A 13,043-nucleotide genomic window follows, 5' to 3' on the forward strand; every position below is an offset into this window, starting at 1 on the left:
ACCCAGCTTCCCCGAAACACTTCATGCAACGTCTGAAAGTCTCTGTGCAGTGCAGTTTATTGTTAAAAAGTATTGCCGGGCGTTAATTTCGCGAGAGAACCTAAAGTGCCGTTTCCCACCGCAGTGAATGAGCTCAGTCCTTTGGTTGGCTTTCAAAGAATATGACACAAACGGGAGCAGTAAGCCACATTTAGTCCCTTTACAGCATCAACAACAAGCTAAAAAAGAGCCCTCGAAGAGTTTGCAGCTTTATATGGTTTAAACTATGCATTAAAAATAACCCTTACACTGAAAAACAGCTTGACTAGTCACTTCAGAATATGCTCAACAGATCATACACACCTTGAAAAATCACCAAGCCAAGCCATGATTCCATTCTGCTTGTTACAGAGTAAGAGGAAAAAAAAAATTCAAACCCCCAAGTCTAGTCATGTTGGTTGCATTTTCTAAAACAGCAGCAAAGTTGGTCACCTGCAGCCATCAATGATCTTGTGCCATGAATGATCTTGTCCCATCACTGACCACAAAGAAGGAAAATTGAGTATTTCATGTAAATAAATTAAAAAACACACATAAATCTGAATTACTGAAGTTTTTTCCCTTTCTATTTTTTCTTAGTTCTGAGATAATATAAACTCAGAATTCCTTGTTAGGCTGGCTCTGAAAGATACAACTGGAAGGCACAAAGGAATAGATCTGCTCCAACACAGATCCTACTCCATCAGTATTTACCCAGTTACACCTCAAAACAACCATGGAATGACATTTCTAAACTCACACAGCAGGAGTGGAGTCCACATCTCTGCCTGCATTGTGATGCTGAGGTACAACCAAGATGAGTGCAGTCTTTTACAAGCACAGTGAATCAAGGAGTTATAACCTCCCCAAAGGCCTTATCTTAAAAAACAGCTGCTTTGCCTTGCTTTTCCACCTTGCCTACTGCAAGGAGGGTTACAGGTTGCTTTCTCAAGTAACTATATTCTCCTCAGGCTGATGGAGAGCTCATGAACACCAACTGGATCAAGGCCTGAACACACAGGTATTTGTGCATGAGGTAACTGTGGGATTTCACTCTTCATTTGAGGCCCACCCCATCTTCTCCCTTTCAGGAAGAGCATCTGTTCCAATGCTGCACAGGGTAAGAGAGTTGCATGTGTGTAGTGAGAACTGCAGATGCTTGAGCACTCTGAACATCCTTACAGGATAAGAGCAAACAATCATGACCAGAAAGTCTCAAACATCATCAGAGATGCACCAAAAATTCATACCCATACTTCAGGTCTGGATACTGCTAATGTCATGCTTTTAGCACTTGGTAATAAGCAACAGTCCATTGACAAAAGAGCACCTGTGATAAGCATGACAGATCAAACTATAGAATTGCATCCCCCATGCCCTGAGGAGCTGAGTGTGACCATATTCTGGACAAGCCTCTAATGCAGCAGGTAAAACCCAGAAGAGTTCAGCTGGAGCTTCTGCAGAGCTGGACAAGCTGCTCTCCTACACTGTCCCCTAATGAGCTGCAAAGAGCTAACAAAACCCCAAGAATCAGGCTACAAGTAGTAACAAAAAACTACAGGCAAAAGTCACCTGGATTTAAGCAAAACATTCTTGCATGTTACCCTGCTCATTTTGGCTACCAAAAGTACACCTTTCAAACAAGAAATTACTGTGCAGTGCAGCACTGAATCATTGAAACCCAAATGGAGGAAGCACTTTTTGGAAGCAAAATAAAACACTTTCTTGTTTGATGTGTAAATCCACGTGTACCAAGCAAGCCTTTCTGCCTAGCAGATCCCCAGGTGCAGTGAGCAGACCCCGTGGCTAAGCTAGTGCTTGCTCACAGTTTCAGCTGCTGCTGGAGGTCATGGATTGATCCTGCACTGCTCTGCAGTTTCTCCTGCACTAGCGAATCTTCTTCTAGTTTGACCATTTCAATCACTCCACTGGCTCCAAGAACACAGGGTAGACTTAAAAATACTTCACTGTTGATACTGCAACATCCCTGAAACAAAATGCAAAGATGATTGTCACAGTTACTTACTTCTGCTCTGAAGCATAGCACTACACAACATAACTTGATTACATGAACTAAGCAAGGATGTTCCATCACAGGGCATGCTTTGTATAGGTCAAATGCCATTTGGTTTAGATCCTGTGCAATGAATTACTGTATAGAAACTGTACAACAGTACAGTACAGAGAAAACAAATAGTGAACCATGCCATACTTAGAGGAGTTTCCCAAAACAGATACACCAAACCTCTAGCATGCAGACAAAGCTCATACTACAAAACAGCTCTTCATTTGCTAAATCCAGCTGCTCCAGGGGAGCTGGTCAGAAACCATGAATGCATTTTCCCTCTGGACTCTACCACTTTTGGGAGCATAATCCACTTTTAATATTGGTCTCAAATTAACATAAAAATTGATTTTTGCTCATTTTTGGGCTAGCACTGGAAGCTGTTGTTGGAAGAATCTAACAGAAGTAGTGCTTCTTGAACAGTTACTTTAAATGAGCTGTTTGTGCTGCCAAAATTAATGGTCATACCCAGGATAAAGAATATAATCATGGTGCCAACCAAAAGCTATTAATAACACACTTACCTTTGCCAGAGTGGATACAGAATGAACCTTTCTTTTATCTTTCAGTATGCTGTCAGCCAAATCAGCAACAGAGAGTCCAACAGACCAAGACCTCTGACCCTTTCCCTTTAAAACTTCCATAGCTCTATATAAACCAGGAAAAGGAGAAAAAACATGAGGTTTAGATGTTGATTATTTCTATTTTGGTTTACATGTAAAAGACAAAAAGACAGGTTAAGGGGACCATATGAGGTTAAAAAAGTGTACTGGAAAGATATGGTTCTGTTTGGGAAAACAACAGAAAAGAATTAAGAATTACTTCAGAGTTGATGTGTATTTTACCCACACTAGTAACAATTCTCTTTTCTGTCAAGAGGTGTAACTGGTAGGAGGCTAAATCAGGTAAATTGATCCAAACACGTGCCTTGCTTTGAAGTAAACTGCTTCCACACAAACTCTTGTCTACTTTTTTGTTGTTTTTAAACACACAAACTGGCACCTGTAATATTCCAGTGTGTATTCTACAAAGCTTGTCTTAGATCATCACAGGCACAACATTATTATTCCAAACTTCATAAAAACCAGTGGGGCTACTACATGTTTCGAGGGGAATGACAGCCAGACCTACAATTTCCTGTACACTCAGTGTGTGAACATTATAGAGCGAACTTTGTCCTCTTCATAGAGAGCTGAAGGAAAAAAACAACAACTCTGCAATCATCAAGTGTGTCAACATGAAGACAAAACAGACTGCAATGGCATCACCTGTTAGCCACTGTTTCCCTGGAGTTACGAGCAGCCACTGCTTCTGTCTGGTTTGCAGCTAAGTTACAACTGGTCCACGAAGGCACTAAATAGAAACAACCAACCAACATTTAAATGCACATCTAAACAGTGACTAAACCAAGTACCAGATAAGGTGAGAAACCCCAAACCCAAACCAAACAGCAAATGAATACTCAAGTGGTCCAAATCTTTCTTCCCCCACAGCCACCCAAATGTAGTTGATGGCCCTCTAAGGTTCCCTAACATGCTACAGTAACTCTATAGTAGCACCTGGCCAGAACATTTGCTTAACAAGGAAGTAATATGTAGTAATTGTTACTATAGCAGTAACCTCCTATATATTATACCACATTTCTTTCCTCCTCCAGTACCTCTAGTCTATACTCTTATACCAAATAAAAAGCATTTGAAGTTGTATTTTCTGCTAGTTTTTAGGTTTTGTTTTTTTACTGTGACAAACATCAAATACTTTTGCTGCCACTCCAGTTCTACAGTCTTGAGCACAGACTGTGTTATTTAGAACCATTATGATGAGAATCTAGTGCCCAGCTTATGACTATCTCCATTCCTTTTCTTAATTATCCTCTCATAACTCAATTACTTCAGCACTTCCAGGATACTATAAACTCACAGTCATAATAAAGTGTAACTTTACCTTTGTCTTCCCCTTGTTCACCAATAATCCAAGCATCTTTTGCAGGGACCTGTGCTTTCAAGAGGTTTGCCAGTATATACTGAAATCTCTCTGTATCCAGGTTGGTACCTACTCCAATTACTCTGCTTTTGGGAAATGCACTCAGCTTCCATGACACATATGTCATTACTTCAACTACATGTGAAAGAAAAAGGCATTGACAATGAAGGACCACTCAAAGTTCAGCACAGTTGCAAACCTAAGAGCTGTGATTACAAAAACCCCAGGATCAACTTCTTCACCTTAAAAATAGTTTTCAGCATGTAAGATCATTGGTTTATTTCAACCCAAAACACCAAGTCAGGTGGGGAGGAGGTGAAGAAAATTCACAGCCCACATAAAGTTTTAAGAGAAGCCAAGTGAAATTTCCAAATGAGTCACCACACCAAAAATCTCACATGCTCCTAAATTTAAGTCAGCCAATGTTTAATTTCCTTTCATTTGGCAAGCAGTCTCTTTCTCCCTCTCCACAGCCCTAAAGAATAGGACAGGCAAGAAGCACTTGAAAAACAGGAAAGGGTTGTCTTCAGTATATTTCCAGGACAGAGAGGCTAGCATTTACTTCTTTCCCTTTTCAGTAATGTTTTTGTTTTGTCTTAGGTTCACAGTATCACTGACCCAACAGGTTTAACCTTTCCACCAAAATATTGCTGCAATATTTACTATCAAGACTATGTTATGTGTATTAGGGATCATGAGAGGCACAACACACGTGTATCTATCTCTACTGCACAGGAGAAATGTATACAGGACACAACTGACAAGACAACAGCCAATGAATGCTAATCTTGGAGCTAGAGCCAGGTTGCAACTAGATACAGAAACACACAGGAATACATACCTTCATACAAAACAAAGTACACTATTTTCTTTTATCTTGGTAACAGTAAAGAAAAAACCCTCAAAGACAGTGGCCTGCTCAAAGCTGAAAAGGAAAACATCTTTCAGACTAGCAAGAATTTTTGACTGAGTGGGTGCATTTGGTAGTAATGTATTTTCAAACAGGCCAAAGAGAAAGCCAGCTGGGGCACAGAGCATTAGGCCCCAGACCACCATACCTGGGTGAGAAGCAACAAGGAGAACAGAGTTCTGACTGTAGTGGGATACTGTAGGGATAATTCCTCTGAACAAATCCACGTTGCTCTGTATGACATCAAGGTAAGTCTGAGCATTACCCAGAGAATTAACTGTGAGTACCACAACTTTTGAATCAGCTGAAGCAGAAAAGTCTGGAAATACAAAGAAAACATGATTTAAGTATTTGTGTAATTCTATTCTGTTTTGGATGGACAACAAAGAGCTGTCCTAAAGGCAAAACTACAGCATCCAGCTTAATTTGGGATACTTCAACCCCGGTATCTCCCAGTGTGGAATTTGGGATGCTTCCATAGCACCACAGATCTCCCATAGAATACTCTCCCATTTTGTAGGTGGGAAACATAGAAGGCAGACTGCAAGGGCTCAAGAGCAGAGAGCAGAGATCAGAACGTATCCAGATGGGTTAACAGATAAACTTTGCTAAGATTTCATGGCTAGAGAGAAGAAAACATTTTTATTCCAATTTTAAAGAGGAGGAAGGACTTTGACTCCTTTATCTGAGGCTTCTATAATTTTGATATTATAGCTCAAAGACATGTAGGAGACCATAAAAAAAATATTAACACTCAGTGTAACTTGCTTAGCATTAGTAGCTAAATAACTGAAGCCTTAGGCTGCAAGCTATGTGCTTTCACCTCCTGGATTTCTATGTGAGTCCAGTTTCAGCACTAGCCTCTAAACCTGGCAGTATACTCATACCCTTCTACCTCTATACACAGAATGAAAAAAGAGGCTGAAATAAAACCAATGCTAGCTTTGCTGAACCTTCCCAGTTTTACTCTGAAAAGATGACCAAAAGCAAGGAGCTATAAAAAGATAACAGCGTTTTAAAATCGATGGCCTACATGCCAGAGCTTCTCTATCTTCCCAGGTGTCCCACTCTCATCAGCATGAGCACTTGCAGTACAGAACTTGCCCCTGTGCCAGAAAGAACATCTAATACCTTTGCTGATCTCTACATTTGGCAGAGCAAAAATCTCCAAGTCCATGATCCCTCCTTTTGCTGCACCTTCAGAAAGATCCAAAAGAACCACCTTGTCTGCAGCACCCTGTATGAGTAAAAACAGTGCAGATCAACAGTAAAATAATTTAGTGAGTTCAATGAGGAAGTATCACATTACAAACCCAAAAAACTCACACTACCATCTCTGAGAAGTTATAAATGTTGATGTTGCTGTTGCCTCTGAGCATATAAAGCACAGACTGTCTATAGACTATCCTTTTCCATGGGACCAGGAGATCCCAATTGGAAGAAGCTACCACTCAGGCAAGAATCCTTTAACTAAGTGGCTTCAAAATACATGATTTCAACATTCAATACTCTTTGCATTTAAAAAGCTGACTGAGAAAACAGGACAGAAACTAACACTTCTGTGTGGCCACACGTGAGCTGAAGAGGTGAATGAGATAAGCAGTGACATGGCTAATAAAACTGCTGAGTTATTTCTACACATCAGGTGCTAAGAACTAGATTGGAAGCCTCTCTGAACTGAGTCTATTGCTATTAGACATAATGATGTACCTTTGCTGCAACTGCAAGCACACAGGCAGTGCCAAGATCTCCAGCTCCAACAACAGTAACCTTGTTAAAACACCCTTCGGTTTTGCCTCCACCATTCTTACTCTTTGCTTTCATGTCAGTTTCTCCTACAGTTAAAAAAAAACACCACAAAGTTATGTGCTGGTCTACACTGTATCAATACAAGTATTGCTGCTGCAGAAAGGATCATGGTTGTGCCAGAGTTAAACCAAATTGCTTGAACCTCTTCAAAAGAGAGGTCAAGCTGGACCACTGACAATTCATCACAACTTGCAAGGTGTGAAACACAAACACTCCTCTCTGGAGAGGAATTTTTTTTCACCAAGTAGAAATAACAACAGCAAGAAGCTAGACACAGAATCACAGAACACTGAGACCATACAACCAATACTCCTTTTGCTACTGTTACAGAGATGAATGTGTAACAGTTGTAAGAGATTTCATACTCTGAAGAGACAAGAAAAATGGATTTGGATTAAAATGCAGCAATCTGATGTTGTTTAGCCAGTGGTACTGGGAACATAATGATTCTCATTCCAAGTGTAACACAGAGAGATTTCTAGCAGAAACATTGATTGCCTAGAAATGTGAACTGTGTACACATGTGTGTGCTCACAAGTGTGTGTGTGTGTGTGCATGCAATTACCAGGAGGAGTATCAGGAAAAGGTTAAAAGGAAAGGTTTGCACCAGTTGCCACAGATCATCAAATCATAGAATTGTTTTGGTTGGAAAAGACCTTTAAGATGATTGAGTGTAACCATCAGATCACCATCCATGATTTCACCAGTGAAGGAAGACTGACCCGAAGAAAATATGTCAAGATGCAAAACAGAACCAGAGCCAAAAAATACCCAGGTTAGATAAACACAAGAACTGTCAAATTCAGGAACTTTGCCCAAGACTTACAACAGGTGGGATAAAGTAATGAGGCAAAAATGCCAGATAGCTCCACTCCTGAAGGGGATAAAAGACATGGCCAAAATTAGCTTGTCACCACAGAGCAAGAAGGACCCAAGAGACATGATGTGGACTCAGCAGCCAGCACTCCTGTCTTCAGTGTTGCACACCAGTGACTGTGGTCAGTCAGGTCTCGGGCTTGAGACTGTAGATGTGAGAGTGTGAGTAAGTGAGATCTGAGAGAATGTGTGACTGTGACTGGGTAAAATTAACTTGCTTATAATAAATTCACATTTCCTTTCCACAAGATCTCCCACTGGGCTTTGCTGCAGTTGTTTCCAACAAATGAGTAATGCCAAGCCTACAGCACTTCTCAGTGGGCTTAAATATGAACGTCCAAAATTAGCTGCTTCCTCAAAGAGAGTATGAGCTCTCTGTTCAAAAAGAGGCACTTTTGATTACAGAAGAAGCACCAAACACTGTGGATGTGCAAGCACTGCATATTAAAATTGTGTAGGCATCTTTGTGATATCAAGTAATAAAACATATGAGAGCATTGCAAACAAATACGTGAAAACATCCACACCTTCAGTAATCTTTGCAATGTAGGAGAGGAGTTCTGATTGCCTGGCTGCATCAGAAGATGACAGTGAATACAAAGGGAGCTCTTCCTCAAATTTTGCAATCATTTCCTTGATTAATCCAATGATAGTTGATTTAGGCTGGAACACAGCAAGAGAGAAGACACCCAAACAGTTGACTTTCTGTTTCATGTAGTGCTGTCAGCTGTAAGCTGCAGTAGTTTGTAAAGAGCCATGGCTGTACAAGGTTTAAACAAACTATAAGTACAGACCCCCTTTAAAGCATCACTTTTTGAGAAGATACTTTCCAAACAGTAGTATGGATTAAAAGGAATTCAACAATACAGAATGATAAAGTTAACATGATGAGTGCAGCCAGTTTTTGAAGGCAGCAATGAATATATGGAAGCCTTTGCTATAGCCACATCCAGTATTGAAAGTGGGACAAATCACAGCTCAAGGGAAGACAGTTCACTCTTCTCAGACAAGCTTAACTGTCCAGAGTTTTGGCAACTCAGTCCTCCTTTGGGTAAACCACAGTGAATGAGTAAAAGTTCCCATGGGAATGGCCTATATCAATAATGCAAAATATAGCTCTTCATTACATCATTTTTACTGCTCTGGCAGTCATGGTTATGCAAGTTATTTAGTACAGTGCACAAGATCATTCAGAAAGAGCGGTGGCTTTTGCATCTCAATGCTAACGCTTCAGAGTTCTGCTGAAAGAGACATACTCCACAGGCAGAAACTTCTACTGAATTTCTTTGAAGGATACTCCACTATTCACAGCAACAAGAGTATCATGAGGCTGAAAGAGACATACTCTTTCATAGGGACAGAAACTTCCACTGAACCTCTTTGAGGGATACTCTACTATTCACAGCCACAAAGTATCATGAGGCTTGCTTTGCTTTGTAACAAAACCAGTCCCTTTTTTTCTTCAGTTTGGAATAATTCTCCTTACAATTGCTTATAACTTCCTTTACAAAGCTGTCATTTCAAAAGACATAACGTTTTGCTTCCCCTGCATAATCATTGTAATGAGAAAATGCAGAAAATGAAAAGCCCAGAACCCTACCCACTCCTCTCCATGGATCTCCATGTGATACTATGCTTTATTCCCAAAGACTTCCCTCCCCTGCCAGCCACTCCACCTCTTACATGGCTCCAGTTCTGCAGGTAGGGCAAATAAATCCTGCCTTGAGCATCCACATGCTTTCCCACTGAAATGCCCATGTTTGCAGTTGGCTTCAAGAAGCAAATGGGGGGAGCAAAGGGATGAGAATCCAGAATCCACAGACGAATTGGCATGTTATAGGAACTACCTGTTCAACACAAGAGAAAAGCTGTTACTACCTTCAGCATTGAGAAGAGGCACTAAAAGCCAGGCATGTGTGAGTCACACTTCAAACTAACAAAGAAATAAAGCCTGACAGATCACTTTCTAGCTTCATGCTGGAAAGTATTTATGTTACTTGGGCTAGTTAATAAAACCAGCTGAGTCTGGATCAACTTGAAATGCTACTGACTGCATCTTTCTTCATATAAAGATCTGTGTGTGTTTTTTTCCCCCCCCTCTCAGGATATTCTATCAGCCAATGGGTCCCCTTTTCCAGGCACAGAACTCTCTTAAAGCTACCCATTTCATACTTATTTCAGGACTCAACAACTGAATCAAAGATGCATGTATGAAGAGCTTTGCCTCAGACATCAAGGCCTTTATGTTAAAACCAAAAATTACCTACTAGCTATTTTTGGACACTGCCCATACAAGCATAGGCCTTGTAGAGTTCATGCAGGCAAAGATTTTGCCTACACTGTCTCAAACTGTGTCATTTTTCAAATAGTTAATTGACTTACCTAACTAATATCACCTTATTTCAGAATCTGTCTACATGAAGGCACTTGTTTATGCAGTAGGAGTGGCTTTTGCCAGTTCAGGCAAAATCCTTTACAGCCTTCTTGTGCACAGTGCACTGTTAAGTGGCACAACCCAATACATTTAACAATTAGCTTCATTACTGGTTAGGAAATGATATTTCATTTGTCTTACCATACTTTACTGGAACAGTACCACTAAAATTCAGGAGGTCCTTCTGGGATCCATCCTTGAAGGCTGAAATTAAAAGATCTGATTTTAGAGAGCAGTAATAAATCCTTTGAGATCTGGCATGGCAACCTTAACCACAACTACCTACCTGCAACACTATTTCTTTATTAGAAATCCACTTCACTGCTCCTCAAAGAACTGAGGCCTGTTACAAAGGTCCTCCCTCCCCCTCTAAGATAATTCCTTAATGGAATCTGAATGAAAATGGCATTGGTACAACTAAACCTATCATTGGTCTGCAAATTCCTTGTCCTGGGTAATTCTGGTGTGGCAAGAACTTTCAGTTAGGCTGAGAGATTTTGGAAGTGACACTTGTTAAGCCAAAGAGAGGAAAGTGCTTTCAGTACAATCATGGGACATGCAAAAATGCTGTTACATATGAAGAATGTAAAATACCATCAATCATCTACAATGACTGACAAAACAAAATGAAGTTCAGTGAGCTGATTAGGGTTTTGTATGTGTGGATTCTTGGAAGAGCTTTCAAGAGCCATCACACGGCAAGAGAAATTTCATTGCAGGTTGAAGTAAAGACAGGAACACAACTGGAAGATGTTCACACAGTTTAAACTCTATTATACACAGCCTCAATCTGTAGCAAGCAAGAAGCCCAAAAGTTAGTTCAAAGTAACTATATAATTTCTTACTGTATGTGTTCATGGAGAATGTGAAGTTTGGGTAGGTCTTGTTAACATTCCTTAGTTCTTCTATGGTCAGGTCTCTGAACTTATACTGGAAAGGGGGAAGAAAAAAAAGAGAGATAAAAAAGAAAGTTTCACTTCAAAAGCTTCTTCTTAATTACCAGAGACAGGGAAAAGGAACTAAGAGAAGGTAGTAACATAAAAATGGCAAGGTAATAATTACTTGTAGTATTACAAATAGCTTTGGTGTGAAATAAGTTCTCCAAAAAATGGATTAAAAAAAACCCCAACCAAACATTCCAAAAGTCTCCCAAGTCTGCTGTTGCTACATTGGAACTTGTACTCTGAATATCACTCCTTCTATACCATTTCTTCTCCTTTACAGCTGTAGGAGCAGAGGCTTAGTAAAACTTAGTCTTCTCTAGACATAATAATTCAACACAATATAAACCTCTTAGAAAAAAAAGGAAGCTGCCTTATCGCTGGCACAATTGCTGTGAAAAAGTCAGACCCACCTGGATACACTTAGAAGAGTTTTCCTAAGATGTTGATTTCCACAAACATATTAAGAGAGCATGTAACTAGCCTCTGGAAACGTTGTTCCATATTTAAGCTGTCCTTCAGAGCTAAGAAAATCCAAAGACAATAATGCATCCCTCTTTCCCACCTTCAGAAAACCTGTCCACAGATTAAGAAGTACTGATGCTCAAAATGTGAGCTGGAAGAGTCAGCAAGAATGGATCACTGCTGCTTTATTTAGACAGTCCCCAGTCACTCTAATACCTTAACTTCCAAGAGTTTTCCATCCCTCAACACCTGGAAGTTACAAAGAATATTTTCCACTTCCTAGACTAGAGCATCTGCTCTTCATTTTAGGAAGTCTGAAGCCGTCCTGGAAACCTTGCCTAAGCAAACACAAGTGCAGCCTGAAGGGGGCTCGAAGAGCTGCCTGCTGCGCTGGAGTACATCCCACAAAGGCAGAGCTAAAATCTACCATCTCTTCAGTAAGACAGAAACAGCAGCAGCACTACAGCTATGTGGATGGCACACTTGTTTTCCCCTTTGCACAAGAAAACACAAAGCTGCTGGAAACAAACACCTTTTAGTTGGCTTCGCCCCATTCAGTCTCACGCCTGCCTTGCAGTCTCACTGCAAAGCCAAGCAGTACAAGAAGAATAACCAGGAGTACCCAAAGGACGAATGTCTCCACTCTTCTATTTAACACGTTTTCAGAAGTCTGGCTACCTCTGGTTATGACATCAAAGCCATCTTTCCCTAGCTGACCCCCCGTCTTACTCATAACCCCAAATGAGGCATTCCCATTAAGACGGTTTGTTCTTCTCTAAACATGACACGATGTAAGAGGTGAGTCAGCTGCAGCCCTTTCTCATTTGGCACCTAAGATTACTTGGCGTGCCCCAAAGTTTAAATACACATCCATCCTATGGAAATGAGAACTCCCATTACCTCAGAGGGACGCTAGAGAGATAAATCTGTGCTTCTGAGGCACGGAGAGCCTAATGAAAGGGCTGTCACAGCCTGCCCCGCAAGGAGATCACTAACTCCTCGTGCGGGGTGAGGTTTCGCCCGCACGCAGCGTGTCACACGCGTTCCCGTGTCCTGAGCCACAAGGATGAAGTTGTGCCGGGCACAAGTTTGAGCTCAGCGGCAGTAAGGGGACGTAAATCCTGCGCGCCGGCCAGAAGTCTTTGACAAGCGGTGACCGCGACATTACAGACGGCCCCGCGCCGCCGAGGGCGCAGGGACCGGGTTCGCCTGCCCTCCCCCGGGGCTGCTTGGCTCTCTCAGCGCTGCCCTTCGCGCCCAGCACCGCGGTCGGTGACTCGCAGGAACTTGGCGGGCCAGGGGGCCGCCCGGCACAGCTGGTGCAGGGGAGCGGCCCCGTCCCCTCCCGCCAGCCCTGCCTGCGCAGCTGCCATTTCCCTCAGCGCTCCCCCTTCCCGCCCAGCCGCGCGCCCCCTCAGCCCCGCGCGCACCTTGCCCAGCTGCTTCCGCAGCGCCGGCTCCGAGAACGCCATGGCGGGGCGGGACCGCCTCCCGGCAGCCCTTGCGCCGCGCCCTCAGAGCGCTGTCCCGCTGCCTCCGGCT

The 13,043-nt window shown here is 41.9% G+C and overlaps 1 protein-coding gene across 2 annotated transcripts; it reads right to left on the reverse strand.

The window, feature by feature from the left end:
• Positions 1-39: 39 nt before the first annotated feature.
• Positions 40-12,989, reverse strand: UEVLD (UEV and lactate/malate dehyrogenase domains). 2 transcript variants are annotated; one of them, XM_068148286.1, is made up of 12 exons: positions 12,932-12,989; positions 10,941-11,025; positions 10,237-10,299; positions 9,345-9,508; positions 8,189-8,324; positions 6,687-6,811; positions 6,108-6,213; positions 5,125-5,295; positions 4,028-4,201; positions 3,352-3,436; positions 2,608-2,731; positions 40-2,005 (listed from the first exon to the last, which is right to left on the reverse strand). In XM_068148286.1, the coding sequence occupies exons 1-12, from the start codon at positions 12,971-12,973 to the stop codon at positions 1,841-1,843; spliced, it is 1,440 nt and encodes a 479-aa protein (XP_068004387.1). In that variant the 5' UTR covers positions 12,974-12,989; the 3' UTR covers positions 40-1,840. The 2 variants fall into 2 exon arrangements, with proteins under 2 accessions (XP_068004387.1, XP_068004388.1); XM_068148287.1 differs by lacking the exons at positions 40-2,005; positions 2,608-2,731; positions 3,352-3,436 and adding an exon at positions 4,908-4,991 and having other exon boundaries at positions 4,115-4,201.
• Positions 12,990-13,043: the final 54 nt, after the last annotated feature.

Source organism: Melanerpes formicivorus, unplaced genomic scaffold (genome assembly GCF_026170545.1).
Source record: "Melanerpes formicivorus ecotype bairdi unplaced genomic scaffold, bMelFor1.0.p_v2 SCAF_16, whole genome shotgun sequence".
Classification (NCBI taxonomy): domain Eukaryota; kingdom Metazoa; phylum Chordata; class Aves; order Piciformes; family Picidae; genus Melanerpes; species Melanerpes formicivorus.